At 39.1% G+C, this 14,865-nt stretch overlaps 1 protein-coding gene across 1 annotated transcript in view; it reads left to right on the top strand.

The window, feature by feature from the left end:
* Positions 1 to 12,201, top strand: part of LOC116716449 (contactin-associated protein-like 4) — a 90,897-nt gene extending 78,696 nt beyond the window's left edge. The window contains exons 18-23 of the mRNA XM_032557284.1: positions 2,249 to 2,488; positions 5,821 to 6,045; positions 7,306 to 7,439; positions 8,436 to 8,520; positions 9,511 to 9,630; positions 11,954 to 12,201. Coding sequence (XP_032413175.1) covers positions 2,249 to 2,488; positions 5,821 to 6,045; positions 7,306 to 7,439; positions 8,436 to 8,520; positions 9,511 to 9,630; positions 11,954 to 12,201 — 1,052 coding nt within the window. The remainder of the gene's footprint in view (positions 1 to 2,248; positions 2,489 to 5,820; positions 6,046 to 7,305; positions 7,440 to 8,435; positions 8,521 to 9,510; positions 9,631 to 11,953) is intronic.
* Positions 12,202 to 14,865: the final 2,664 nt, after the last annotated feature.

Here is a 14,865-nt window from a genome sequence, read left to right as displayed (position 1 = left end):
CCTGTGGAAATTACACAACTCTAAGAGACCCAACGGTTTCCTTCAAGGTGTGAATGTTCGACCGCAAACAGCGGGATTTATACGGGAGAGGATTAGGGACGCGAACAAAAAATTATTTTTTATTTAATCTCAGAATTCTGGCTTTAATCTTCGGGGATCAAAATTCTGAATTCTAAGAAACAAAAGTCAGAGTGCAAAGAAAATAAGACATTTTTTAAATTATTCTCAGAAATTTTGGGGGAAAAAGTTGAAATTTCTGAGTTTCAAAAGTCAAAAATTTTCCAGGTAAGCAGGAGAAAGTTTAAACTTTAAGTGAAATATGAATCGACCAATTGCCAGCCTGGTTTGGCTGTGTTGTGTTTTTCTTCTTCATTTCCAGCTATTTTGCTTTAAAAGTTGTTTTTGTCTCAAGCTTAGAGCCCATATGCTAGTCGATGGTAAATTGTTTCTCTATCTGTTCAAGTCAGAACAGGCCCTTCAACTGGTTTCAACCGGTTTATGCTCTAACAAAGTGTGGTAGGAAAGTAAAACAGCTTAAATGGCTGAAATTGTTGCTGTCATGCAGGATTTTGGGTCTGACTCACAGCATTTCTGTCTTCCAGGCAGCTTCAGTCCTTTTCCCTCATTTAGTCGTCATTTATTTGCATCCCTTAGGAAATGTCTTTTCTCCAACACACACTGTTATTTCTTCCTAATCTTTACAGCAAAACCTGAAGTAGATTCACTAGATTTAGATCTTCCAATATTTATTTTTTAAAGTAATGGTGCCGGAAAGTTTGAACTGAGCATATCGAGCTTTTTCAAATTCAAACCGGAAGCCAACTCCAGTCTGTGATGCATAGATTAGGGTGGGCAGGTTGGACCTGGAGGAAAAATGTCATTTTGCCAAGTCTCTGCGTTTGGTTGCTTCGTTGAATGTTAATTGTCATGTGGAAGGAGAGTCAGTTTTCCTTTCGCTTGTCAGAGTACAGGCTTATTATCACAATAACTCTACCCAGCGTGTGTTGTTTTACAATTGTGTGGCATATTGTAGTACAGAAAAAGGCAATGATTTGAAAACATATTAGCATGAAAGGAGGAGAACTAAGGGGGCCTATTATGCAAAAAATTCTTTTTAGTAGATTTTTGTACTTTTATTCGGGTCTTAACTGCTTCTAAAAACAAACCCAGATGTTTTTTGGAAAAAAAGTTCATGATTTTTGGCGTCTGGAAAATTATCAGTTTTAAAAACCTCCATAATGTAGCGCCCTGTGAAGCCCAGCCCGTTACCTAGCAACCCCTGATATTCCACCCGTTACCTAGCAACCCAAACTCAGTTCCATCACGTTTGGTCAGCTGGTTTTATCGCCGTATGGACTGTACAATGGCTGCTGGAAAAGACAAGTGTTTTGTCATTAAGTTACCACACAGGAACAACTTGCTGCCTTATAATTTATATTTATTTCACAGAAACAATGTACAACATTTAATTAACCTTTTAACCAAGAGGTGCATGGTACCAGGTTATACCAAAAAAAAAAAGCTAATTTCCACCTGCAGGTTCAGGTGATCAAGTATGATTTAACAGATTATGACTCGGTGAAAAGCCAGTTTGGTAATTAATTACATAAATAAAGCGTCACTACAGCTAAGCAAACCAATCAAACTTCAAACTAACTGGCAATTAAAAAAGAGAGAAGAATTACTAGAGTACAAATCTCTAACTAGAATAACACTTTATAACTAAAACATGCTATAATCTCATTTGGCAAACTATTTAATTGCGACAGTTTTATTAAAGGCAGTTCTACATTTCGGGATGCTGCATTCACCTCTGAAGGTCGCCTTTATGGCTTTAGCCATGTTATCTCAAAGAGAAACGTTTTCTTAGACGTGGAACAGCAATATCATTAATAATTTTACAAACTAATCAAATGTTTGGGTAAAATGTCAAAATTTCAAAGTTTAAAAAAAATCATAATCATTCTTTGTGCAGGAGGCTCTACTTCTGCTTTTCAAAGATCTATATGTGTATAATATCTCATCTGTTTGCAAACATGCACACCAAAATCAGCATTTTTTGTGCCAAAACATCCAATCACCATGTTTTGTAGCTCATTGATCTATAATAACCTGTTCAAGGAAGCAAGTTTACAATAGATTGAGTGAGAGTACAAATCAGGTTTTGGCTTTCTTCATTCAAATTTAACAAGGAACATGAAAAAAAGAGCTTGTGTACCTGCAGCACTGTTCTTTTTTTTCTTGGCAGGAGGCACCGCGTCACGGCAGAAAGGCTTTCTGGGCTGCATCCGCTCTCTGCAGCTGAACGGCGTAACACTGGACCTGGAGGAGAGGGCAAGGATCACACCTGGCGTCCGACCCGGCTGCCCCGGGCACTGCAGCAGCTACGCAGCGCTCTGCCAGAACCAGGGCCGATGTGTGGAAAGGGCCAGCGGGTTCTCCTGTGACTGCAGCCACTCTGCCTACACTGGAGCCTTCTGTCACAAAGGTACAGACACACTGACAACTCTGCCAGGAAATTCATAAGAAAAAAAACCCTGAAGGCTTTAAAAACTTTCTACATTGAGAATTGGGTTTTTCACACGTTTGTAGATTTATATCCACTAGATATTCCTATATGAAGATTGGCAGGATGTTAATTGACAGATCACAAACTGCAGCAAAAGAAAGAAAGCCTTGGGGAAACATGGTCTAATATCTTCAATAAATTAAAAGAAAATCTCCACTGAGAGTTTAAAATGGGGTTGTTGGAGTTTCTAATCTCTACAGCTGCTTTGACAATTTAATTCTCTTGGATATATGAGATCATTTATAATTTCAGCATGTAGTTCAGTATAGGTTTGTAAGAGTTAAAGTAGGGCAGCACATCTCCTGCTGGCACAAATTATCACAAGGGGGAAGAAAAACTGAATATGCAAAATGGGAACATTTGATTGTCTCATAGTTACAGTAGAAACTTCAATAAAACGCAGTTATTAAGATTCCTATGAAAATAAGACTCCAAAAAGATTTATATTTTACTATTGTTTTCCTACTTCCATTTGTGTCTCAACTGCTTCTTGAAACAGCTCAAGCACTTAAAAAAAACATCCACCCATTTTTTAGCAATACATTTGTTTTTTGGTGTCTGAAAAACGAGCCGTTTTGAAACCCTCCCAATTGTTGAGTTGCACTGCACCATTACCGAGCAACCCCGGCAGAGTTCCAACCGTTACCGAGCAACCCCGGCAGAGTTCCGCCCATTACCGAGCAACCAATGCTCCAGAATGTTTGGTCAGCTGGTTTTACCGCTGGATGCGCTTCTACAACGACTGCTGGAAAAGACAAGTGTTTTCTTTTTGAATTACCATCCAGAAAACAACTTGCTGCATTCTTGTTAGTTGTGCAGGAGGCTCCACTTCTGCTTTTCAAAGTTGTATGGATGTACAATTGCGCATCCATTTTCACTTGCGAGTGTAAATGTTGAGTTGGGGCCTTGGCCAAGAGCAGCAGCGTATTTGGATTTAAAGAGACAGGACTCCCTAAAACAGCTCATTCTGAAAGAAGCTCAAACAAGCTAAGAATCTCATTATCTAAGGATGAGTTTGTGCAAACATGTTTTGTATAGGCCATAGAACTCAAAGAAGCATATCCTGCGTGTTTTTCTTTACTTTGTCACCTTCCATAAGATAAACTTCACACCAGAGAAGTTTCCTCCTCCTGTTGTCTTCATCTTTTGTTATTACGCCGGCTTGTTTTATTTTCAGAAGCCACTTTGCTCCTCTCATATAGCCGGATATGAGTCTGTGTTTGAACAGCAACCTATGTTACTGCATTTTATTGCATTTTATCTTGACAGCTCAGTCCTCACATGTTTTCCAGAGGCCCTCCAAAATAATATTTGTTGTTTGCCGGTTTCATAACGTGGTGACAGGCAGCGACATAAGCCAGCTTCTCAGAGGAATTTGACAGCCACTTTATTCCACTGGAAAACGACATCCTGGCACACTCACAGCATTCAGCTGGGTTTTGTTTTACTTCTTTCAAAGTTTTTATACATTAGATGATGAGCTGAGGTACTTCACATGTTTCTATTAACATATTAACAGATCTTATTAATGATAACTTTATTTTTAATCTTAAAATGTAATACAGAGAGCAGAAAATATTGTCGGTTTAAGATTTAATCTTAACATACTGGCACAATGGCAACAGAAAACACAGGCAACTTGTGTTTATTTACTGTATTTCTTATTGGTTTATGACCTTTAAAGGATTTCTACATCCCATAAATTCAGTAGCATGCCTGCTGTGTGGTTAAAGTAGCACGGGACATTAACATTATGAGTTTATTATGTTTGGAAATGTTACATTCCCAATTATTCAGTTCATGTTTTTCTGAAGTTCCAGTTCAAATCAATGGCATCTCCAGGCACCAGTTCCAGTTGCTATAGCAGTCCAACTCATAAATTACTCAATAATAGGAATGTTTTTGAAAAGCTGAATATAATTAGAGATGTGTTATACAGATCAGAGGAGACCAAACGTTTTCCAAAAGAGGTCACATCTGTCAGGCTAAAATAAGTTGTGGGTCACCAAATATCTATTTTGTTATGAAAAATGTAAAAATAAAAAAGAAATCTACTGTAAAAACAAACTAAATTCATTATATTTTAATAAAATCTAATGACCTGATTTCTATATGGAAAGAATCTGAAATTTGTGTTTCTGGTGCTACGTTTTATTAAATGAAAATGAGAGCAAAAAATGAGGTTAACTTGAATAGTTTGTTGTTCCTAAAGTTTTCCATTTGAACACTATTTTAATTTGTCCACATTATTCTTTTTCCTTTAATTTGCTGTAATGGTATTACCATGAAGAGTCTGGTGAAATATATCTGTGCTTTTCTTAAATTGAGGACAAGGGCCAGACAGAATCATTTGAACGGCTGTAAATGGCCCCCAGGCCACACTTTGGACATCCCTCCCTACCATAAATTAATTACACAAAGATTGTTTTCAAGCCTTTATTTCTGCTAATAATGAAGATTTTTTTCCTCACAGCTAATAAAAACACAACTTTTAAGATTGACATAATACATAAATCTTGACTTAATGAATATAATTATAAGACACTTTTAATCTGACTTAAGCATCTAAACAGAAAATATGTTATTTGTGCAATTCTAGCTGGCTAAAAATTGAGGAAACCCAGAATGTTAAATAAAGCTGTTGACTTTGAAGCAGTTGTCTTTCCTAGCAGCCATATTACAGCAATAAACCCAGCTGACTAACCGTGCTGGCACTGGTTGCTAGGTAACGGGTGGAACTCCGCTGAAGTTGCTAAGTAACAGGCTGGGGTCACTAGGTGAATGTTTGTAACTGTCGCAGATTGTTTCACTTAAAACAGGGGAAACATTTTATGACTGAAATAATCTGCCAATGTAACTAGAAATTAGACCAGAATAACTTGGTAAATTAAACCATATTGAGCATCTTTTCACGTTGATTGTTTTTGTGATTTTGTGGTGTTGATTTAGGAATATTTGTAAGAAATCTACAGCTGCACATGTAATCCTAGCAACCATTTATATTAAATTAACTTGTTAGTGCAATTAAACCATTTACTTTCAGAAGGAGAAACCCATCAAAACTCAGGAGCTGAAATGTTTCACGTCAACACTGCATTTCGTATGCATGTCGTGTGTTGTCGCTGTGATGAAAAAAATGCTAATGCTAACCCGGTTGAAACTCCAACTCCTGTGGAGTTTGTGGCTACATTTTAGCAGGATTCCCGTCAGCCTGCCCACTGATAACTGCCTCCGACTTTTTTATCTTCCAGAAGTTTCAGGCAGCTTTGAGCCGACAACATCCATCACATATATCGTAAAGGAGCCATATGAGGCGAGCAAGAACAGCAGCTCTCTGCACTCATCCATCTACTCGGATATCACACTGAGAGGAGAAGACGTCTCCCTGAGCTTTAGGACCAGTCAAAGCCCCGCGCCGCTGCTCTATGTCAGCTCTTTTTACAGGCAATACTTGATCCTGCTCATCAATAAACATGGTGAGGACTTTTGTCAAAGATTTTCAGTTCTTATAACTTATAGCCCTTTTGTACGTTCAGCTACTTTTCTCTGTTATATGGATTTGCTCTGTCTAAAGCCATTTCAACACGCATACATCAGTTCAGAAAGGTTTAAGAAATGTTTGGAGGAATATTCAAATATTAGCAGCAATCACTCAAACTTTCCTTTGGTTTATTCTTTTCACACATGAAAAGTATTTTCTGTATTTTCTGAAAGAACAGCAGTTGTTACAATCTGGAAGCACAGCAGCTTCTCTTATTGATGCATTTATGTAAAGGATGGTGGGATTTTTACAGAAGATTAGGGCCAGTGAAAAAAAAACTTTTTTTTTTCCTCAAAATATTGGCTTTTATTTCAGAGGTCTAAAGTCAGAATTTTGAGGGGAAAAAACTCCGAATTTTCTGAAAAAAGTCAGTATTCTTATATTAAAGTCTGAATTATGACATTCACTTCATAAATTTGAGGGAAAAAAGTCAGAATTTTGAGATAAGCCTCAGAATTCTGATATTAAAGTCAGAATTTTGAGATAAGCCTCAGAATTCTGATATTAAAGTCAGAATTTTGAGATAAGCCTCAGAATTCTGATATTAAAGTCAGAATTTTGAGATTCAATCAAAATGTTTCTGAGAAAAGAAGTCAGAAATTTAAGGTGTTTTGAGTTAATGAGTTGATTACTTGGTGACACCGAGAGTTTTCATATTTAACTTATTCACAATATTAAAATTTTACGAGACACTGAATTTAAGATTTTCTTAATTTCAGGTTTTTCTGAGAAAAATGAAAGAATTCTGGAAAAAAAAATTCTGAGGAAAAAAAAAGTCAGAATTTTGACATTAAAGGTAAACTCATGAATCTTATCAGGTGTTTTGAGTTAAATAGTTGATTAGCTGGTGACACCATGAGTTTCCATATTTTATTTGTTCTCAATTTTCAAATTTTCCAAGACCCAAAATTTAAGGTTTTCTTAATCTTCACTCCATAATCTTCACAATTACAGCAGACATATACTTTAAATACTTCACTCTGTGTTTAATGAAAGTATGAGTTTGACATTTTGACCAAAATATTGAACTTTTTCCTGAATATTAAACTTATTTTAGATGTGCCTGTGTAGTTATAGTTCCTTTTTCAGGATAGAAAAGGTAGATTTGCTTGTTGTAATTTTTATTTTGTGCGTTTACATTTAAGTCTCCATCGACCTTTTTTGTTTGTTTGCTTGTTTGTTTGTTTTTTTGTAGACGAGTTGGAAGTGAGGTACAAGTTGCACAGCAACAGAGACGAGGAAGTGTTGAGCAGCCGAGTCATGAACTTAGCTGATGGCCGTCTGCACACTGTGACCATCAGGCGGCAGGCAGACACTGTGGCAATGCAGGTAAAGACACCCACACACACGCCCGCTCACACACACACACACACACACACACACACACACACCTTCCCATCTACCTGACAGGCCAGAGCTGTTTTTAGATTCGTTGACAAGCCAAGCTGTTGTCGGTAGCGACGGGCATGACAAAGATTCCCTTTAATATTTCAAAATGTATTTATATTTATATCCAATTTCAAACTAATCAATTTACAGGTTGACTTCATGCAGAAGAAGTGTTGTGTTTAAGTCATTTTATTTGATGAATGTGTGTTTACTTCATGTCCTAATTTAATGCAAACAGAAAATTAGAGGTACAAAATAAAATAATGTTAATAATTAATTCATTTAGCTATTATTTTGATTGATTGCAGAATGTGCTACAAATGCACGGATCCAATATTAATATCTGTTGTTGGCCCCGTATTAGAAATCTAGATTGGGTATCAGTGGCAATGTGGGGCAATTAATCAATTAATCACATGATATATTAAAATGAGTTCAATAATTTCCATTCTAATGATCTGATATTTTTTGAAGTGCAGTTTTGTTTCCATTTTATTTATTTTTTTGGTTGGTTTTGTTTATAATTAAAATATCCTCCAGTGTTTAGAGTTCTGTACAAAATCAAAGTTTAGCTTTATGAGGGCAAACTTGCAATATTATCCCATTATCAATATGTTACATGAAAATGGTCTCAAAACAACGATATTATCATTTATCGCAATAATTACAGAAACAATTTATAGTAAAATTTATTTTGATAGACCTATTTGCACTGCATTGTGTTTGCAAATATTAAAATCTTAATGAAATCCATTAAAGTGTCTTGTTGTTACGTGACAAACTAAAAAAACAAAAATAAGATAAAGTCGTATGAAAACTTTTACAAAGTGCTTTAATTACTTTCCTCATTTAATCCTTCTTAATGGATAATAAAGGATCCTTTCTGAGCAGATTGTTATTGCTTTTAGATTTTGTTTCTAATCAATAATCTTTCAGATCGATCAGAATGCCAGAGAGGAATTCAACGTGACGGCTGACCGGGAGTTTAACGTTAAATCGATCATTCTGGGGAGAGTTCCAGGTAAATAAAGTTTTTTATCCAGCTCAACACCAAGCAGTAAAACGTTTTCAGGGTTTCAGATGTTTTCTGTTTGTGACAAACTGAAACACCAGGAAATGTTCAGAGGATTGGAGTCAACAGAAAATAAATCAGTAAATCTCAGCTCAAAGTGAACTGTTCAGTTTCACTTTCAGCTTCATTTCTGCCAAAGTGACTGACCTGATTCTGCTCAACGATCAGCCACTGATCAGTGACTGATCGTTAAGCAGAATCATCTGAAACTGTCCAAAAAAACTAACCTGAAGGCCAAAGGGGAAAAGGTGCCGCTCAGAAGTCTGACTTCATTCTTCTAAGACCAAAAGTCAGGATTCAGAGAAAAAGTCTAAATTCTGATAAGAAAAAAAAAAGTCAGAATGAGATTAAAATCAAAATTCTGGGGAGAAAATTTTAAATTTGGAGATAAAGTACAAATTAAAAGAAGTCTGAAGGCAGCAGATGTTGCTCAGCTGGACAAGCCCAGACCATGATGCCACCGCTACCAACCCAGAACATGTCACGGTGTGATGACCCTGACCCCCATTACGATCTGGCTTCTTTCTGTCCCAGAGAATAACTGAAAGTAAAATGTTTGCAATTTGAAAATCTCGATGATTTCTGCATTCAGTGGGAGGAGCGGCACCGTCTGGCAGGAAGAGGAAGATAAAGACTTCCTGGACGGTCTCTTCCATCAGGTCAGACTGGGTTTAGATCAGGGGTCTCAATCTCCAGTCCTTGAGGGCCGCAGTCCTGCAACTTTTAGATGTGCCTCTGCTGCACCACACCTGAACAGAATAATTAGGTCATTAAGGCTCTGGAGAACTGATCTACACCAGGAGGAGGTAATTAAGCCATTTCATTCCAGTGTTTTGTACCTGTGGCACATCTAAAAACTGTAGGTCTGCGGCCCTCGAGGACTGGAGTTTGAGACCCCTGGTTTAGATGGAGCTTGGATCGTTCCTGTGTGTGCCGCAGAAATCCTTCCTCTGGGCCCGCGCTCCGGAGACCAGGAAGGAGGTCCAGGTCCTAACCCGGACCCCGCTACCGTCCGTCCATCCATTTTCTTCCAGCCTCGTCCTACTGGGGTCAGAAGGGGTGCTGCTGCCTCTCCAGCTGTCAACGGGCAAGAGGCGGGGTCACCCTGGACGGGTCGCCGGTCCGTCGCAGGACCCCGCTACTTATGTTGGCAAAATAAAGACCTAGAAGAGAAAGGGTTTGTTTAAATGAGCAGAAAGCTTTGATGGAGTTAAGACCCAACGTGAGCAGCTCGGCTCGGTCCGTGACTCAACGTTTAAATAATCGTTTCAAACTGGTCATAATCTGATGCTGATGTGTCAAACCATCAAGTATTTTTTGGTTGTATAAGTTCACAAAACAATCAGCTTTCCTCATTTCAACGCAGCTTCGTGCTTCAAATGACGACTCTGTTCTTGTGACTGAAACAAACCAAAGAAGTTAGTCTGGCTTTACTGGGAATGCTAGATGTTATCCCCTGTTCATCTCTTCCGATAAGCTAAAATATTAGCAACATTGTTGTAAGTTTTACACAAAAACATAAAAAAGTTATCAACCTTTTTGAGAAGGAAAAAGCAGCTGGAAAGTGAGCGACGTTTAAATTCTTAAACAGTTTTGAATTTGGAGGAGCGATTCCTCTCAGCTTCAATAAGAACTTCTGTATTTGACCGTAAAACTCAGCCGATCCTGTTGATCCGACGTGGTTCTGCTCAATAAAAGCTGTTTTATGGCCCACATGGCGGCGCAGTAATAAAGTCCACTTTTAGACTTTTACAACTTGGATTCTGAGCAGAACTTGTAAAAGGAGCAGAAGTTTTCAGGCATCATATCACGACCACGGCTGCTGCTTCATCACTTCCACGTGTGGTTCCAACTCGGCCCGGTGCTGACGGTGAGCGCCGGACCGGGTCAGAACCTGCTTCAAGGAGAGTTCTTGGACTGGACCGGGTCCTGTTTATATCATTTCTCCGTCTTTTTGGTTCCACTGGAGAACCCAGCCAGACTGTTTGCCATGGACCTTACCAAGCTCCGCCCACAACGACCCACGTGACCGCAAGTCTCACAAACAAAGCCTGGCGGCGCGTTGTTTCTACGTAAACATGACTGATTACTGCATCATTTCTAGCGGATTTTCACAATATGTCAGCTGCTACATGGACAGAGGAACTAACAAGTTCATGTCAACTTTTTGAGACCAAGATCTACTTTTTCTCTCACCAGCCAGCTGAAATCTACCTCATGACATGAAGACATAAAAATTGTAAATTAAACTCTATTGACTTATTTTATAATCCTTCAGTTATAGCAGAAATATTAAAGTGATAGAAAACCTAATGCAGTTTCTTCCTCAGTGAGACTCTGTCACTGGGAGCAGGTTACTGGTTTCTCAGTCACAAGCTGGTTGCAAACCTGAGGCCAGCAGGTGTCAGTCAGTTATGGTAGATCTGAACTTTGACCTCAATATGAGAAGCTACAGACTGATAGGAGGAACCAAAGAGCTCTGTAAAGGTAAAGGCAAATCTTCTGAAGTTGGGATATAATTCATTTAATTTCACATAATTATCGCGGTAGAAGCCATTTGTTTGTTAACATTTTATGAAATATATTTGTTCTGTTTGATGTTTGTTGTGAATGACGTAAACTCACAAACGAACGAGGTAATTAGTCCAACGTTTAGAAACTACAGCGGCTGTAATGAGCCACAGCAAAGGGAAACAAAGGTAAAATAACCCGAACAGGTGATCAACTCAAAACCACTCCTACCTTTTTACTCTCTCTCTCTCTCTGTAGTTTAAGCACACCTGTTACCGTGGCAACCACCTGCGCCCCCAAGACGAGCAAAGATTACGTTAAAAACATAACATTCAGTCCGTTACGATATCAAGTTTCCAGGCTTGATATTTATTTCTCGATTATTAATCAGCGCTTCCCTGAACACAGCGATGGTTGATTGACTAGCTGTACTTGGTGCTAACGTGGCTAACACCAGTAACAGTTTAGTCCAAAGCCTTTTCTGCTAAAATAAAATCTTTAGTGTATGTCAGATACAGACACATTGCATATTGATCTGTTTAGCTAACGTCAGACTGTGTAGCAGACAGGCTTCAAGGTGTAGAAGTTGTATCAGTTCTGCCATTATGCTGTACTTAGCTAACGGGAAGCTAAGTGTGTTTGTGAGACGGCCACGCACGTGACCAGTAGAATGGGCATCAGCCAATGAAAAGCGGCCCTGTGGTAAGGTCCATTGAGTGACACGAAGAGTAGCTCCACAGCAAGCCCACTCCTGATTGGCTGACCAGTCCGCTGCAGACAGCTGGCCCAATCAGAACCTTGGGAATTTGCTGAGCGAGTCTAGAAGGGAGACCGGATGAAAGATTCTCAGACATTTTGTTCCTGAGCTCAGCAAGAAACCCAATTCAGCAGAACCAGAGAGGGAACCGCCAGACATGGACGGTTCTGACCCGAGCAGCACGAGCCAAAACCCGAGCTGGGACCACAGCAACACCTGAGGACCAGATCCTGCTGGTTCTGGTCCAGAAAGCAGATGGACCTCAGTACCATCAGCATCTGACTCTCCAGTTCAGTTCTGGACGAATCTTTGAGCTGCAGCTTGATGGAGTCTGGATGAGGGAGAGACTGATTGATCAGTGATTATCAGCATAACTGATTGATCAGTGATTATCAGCATAACTGATTGATCAGTGATTATCAGCATAACTGATTATAGCTTATTATTGTCACCAAAGGAAAAATGCAAACATGAAACTGACTGAAAACAGCAGAAGAGAAACTGGATGTTTATCAGGACAGGTGGAGACAGAGATCAGAACAGAGGAGGCAAAGTTAGAGAAAATATAGTAAACAGCAACACAACCTCACACACACACACACACACACACACACACACCCACACACACACCCACAGACATTAATCTGGTGTTTCCTGGCAGCTCAAAGGCTTGGCAACAATAAAGTGATTAAACACAGAAAAGCACCATGTTCCCACTGATTTAATGAGTTTGTGGCAAAGTGTGTGTGTGTGTGTGTGTGTGTGTGTGTGTGTGTGTGTGCGTTGGTATATGTGATTTAGCAGGACATTTTGTCAGAATACACACAACACTAGAAGGACATTTTGAATTAACAGGACAGGAGCGGTGTCCTGCTAATTCTGACAAAAATCTAAAAACGTAGAAAGGTTTCTATTGGTCCATAAACCCCAAAAATGCAAACAAAAAAGAGATGTCCGCTTAATACACATAAACCTGATTTTGTGTATAATCTGTGTATCACCACAGTGCCCCCTGTGGCAGGTTTGTGTAATAGCAATACCTCATAAATATTCACACAAGGTCTTATTCTGATTGGTTGTCTGCCGGAAGGTCCTGCTAATGATTACACTGTCCTTCTAATTCATGTGTCGCTATTTACACTGGGGATGAGTTGGCAATATGATTACTTTGTGCTATAAGAGTGAATATTTTATAAAGGTCAGGATCTGTTCCTTAGCTGTGTTTATTTTTAGTTTCTGTCTCTCTGAGTCTCCGTGTTGTCCTGTCTCCCCTTGATTGTTCCCAGGTGTTTCTTGTCTCCTTGATTACCCTCTGTGTATTTAACCCCACCTATGTTCTTTGTTCCTCGTCGGGTCTTTGTCGTGTTTGTCCAGTACCTGTTGTCACTATCTGCGAGCTTCTGCATCTGCTCCTTTGTGCTGCCTGGACTTTGTATGTTTTTGGACTTCTGGACTTCTTTCATTATTAAACCATCTTATTCATCTTACCCTGGGTCTGCTGCCTCTGCCTCACCACCCAAATCATGACAAACCCAACCTTTTGTCCAACCTTGGAATGTATGTGGCACCTAAAAATATACAGAAATTAATATATATTTTGATCAAATATTGTTTATTTAAAACATTATGGTTAATAAATGTGTGAAATAAGTGCATGGATTAAAAGAAATATGAACCATAAGACAGCCATTTTTTCACCAAACTATTTTTGCACTCCACTAATAACATTTAGTTGATTCTGGTCTGCTCTGCATCCCCAAAACCAAGCATTTTGAAGCAGAATTTATGTCTAGACTTTGACTTTGCCATTCTAACACATAAATATGTTTTGATTTAAACCATTCCATTGTAGATCTGGCTTTATGTTTAGGGTCATTGTCCTGCTGGAAGGTGAACCTCCACCACAGCCTCAAGTCTTTTGCAGACTCCAGCAGGTTTTCTTCCAAGATTGCCCTGTATTTGGCTCAATCCATCTTACAATCTTTCCTGTCCCTGAAGAAAAGAAGCACCCCCAGAGCATGATGCTGCCACCACCATGTTTGTTAGTGGGGAAGGTGTGTTCAGAGTGATGTACAGTGTCCGTTCTCCGCCACAAATAGTGCTTCGTATTTTTGCCAAAAAGTTCAATTTTGGTCTTCTTATCATTTTTGCTGTATCGCAACATGGCTTCTGGCGAACTGCAAATGGGACTTCTTATGGTTTTCTTTATATAATGGCTTTTTTATTGCCACTCTTCCAGAAAACCACATTTGTGCAGTGCATGACTAATAGTTGTACTGTGAACAGATTCCCCCATCTGAGGTGTGGATATCTCTGCATTTGGTCCAGAGCCACCATGGACCTCTTGGTTGCATCTCTGATCAGTGCTCTTCTTATTCAGCCTGTACGTTTAGGTGGATGGCCTTGTCTTGGTAGGTTCACAGCTGTGCCATGCTCTTTCCATTTCCAGATTATTTGTGGAACAGTACTCTGTTCCACAATTTCAAAGCTTGGAAAACATGTTTATAGCCTAAGCCTGCTTTAAGCTTCTCCACAACTTTATCCCTGACCTGTCCGGTGTGTTCCTTGGACTTGATGATGCTGTTTGCTCTCAAATATTCTCTTAACCAACCTTTGAGGCAGTCATAGAGGAGTTGAATTTTTACTAAGATGAGATTACACACAGGTGGACTCTATTTAGTCATTAGTAGTCATCAGGCAACTTCTGAAGGCAATTGGTTGCACTTAGGGAAAGGGGGCTGAACACTTTTGCACACTGCACTTTTCAGCTTTCATTTGTAAAAAATGTTTTGATATCATGTATAGTTTTGTCTCTACTTCACAAATGTATACCACTTTGTGTTTGTCTTTCCCATAGAATTCTGTAAAATATGTTTGCGGTTGTAATGTGACAAAATAGAAAGGTTCAAGGGCTATGGACACTTATGCAAGCCAACTGTACCTACAATAAGTAAGGCAAGTCCAATGAGAGAAACAAGGTCCAGACACTCAACAGCTATGCATTCACAGTTATCATATAGCCTGCT

Source organism: Xiphophorus hellerii, unplaced genomic scaffold, assembly GCF_003331165.1.
Source record: "Xiphophorus hellerii strain 12219 unplaced genomic scaffold, Xiphophorus_hellerii-4.1 PGA_scaffold_58__1_contigs__length_500000, whole genome shotgun sequence".
Taxonomy (NCBI): Eukaryota; Metazoa; Chordata; class Actinopteri; order Cyprinodontiformes; family Poeciliidae; genus Xiphophorus; species Xiphophorus hellerii.
The sequence above is the reverse complement of the archived record's forward strand: the minus strand, read 5'-3'. Positions and strand labels throughout refer to the sequence as shown.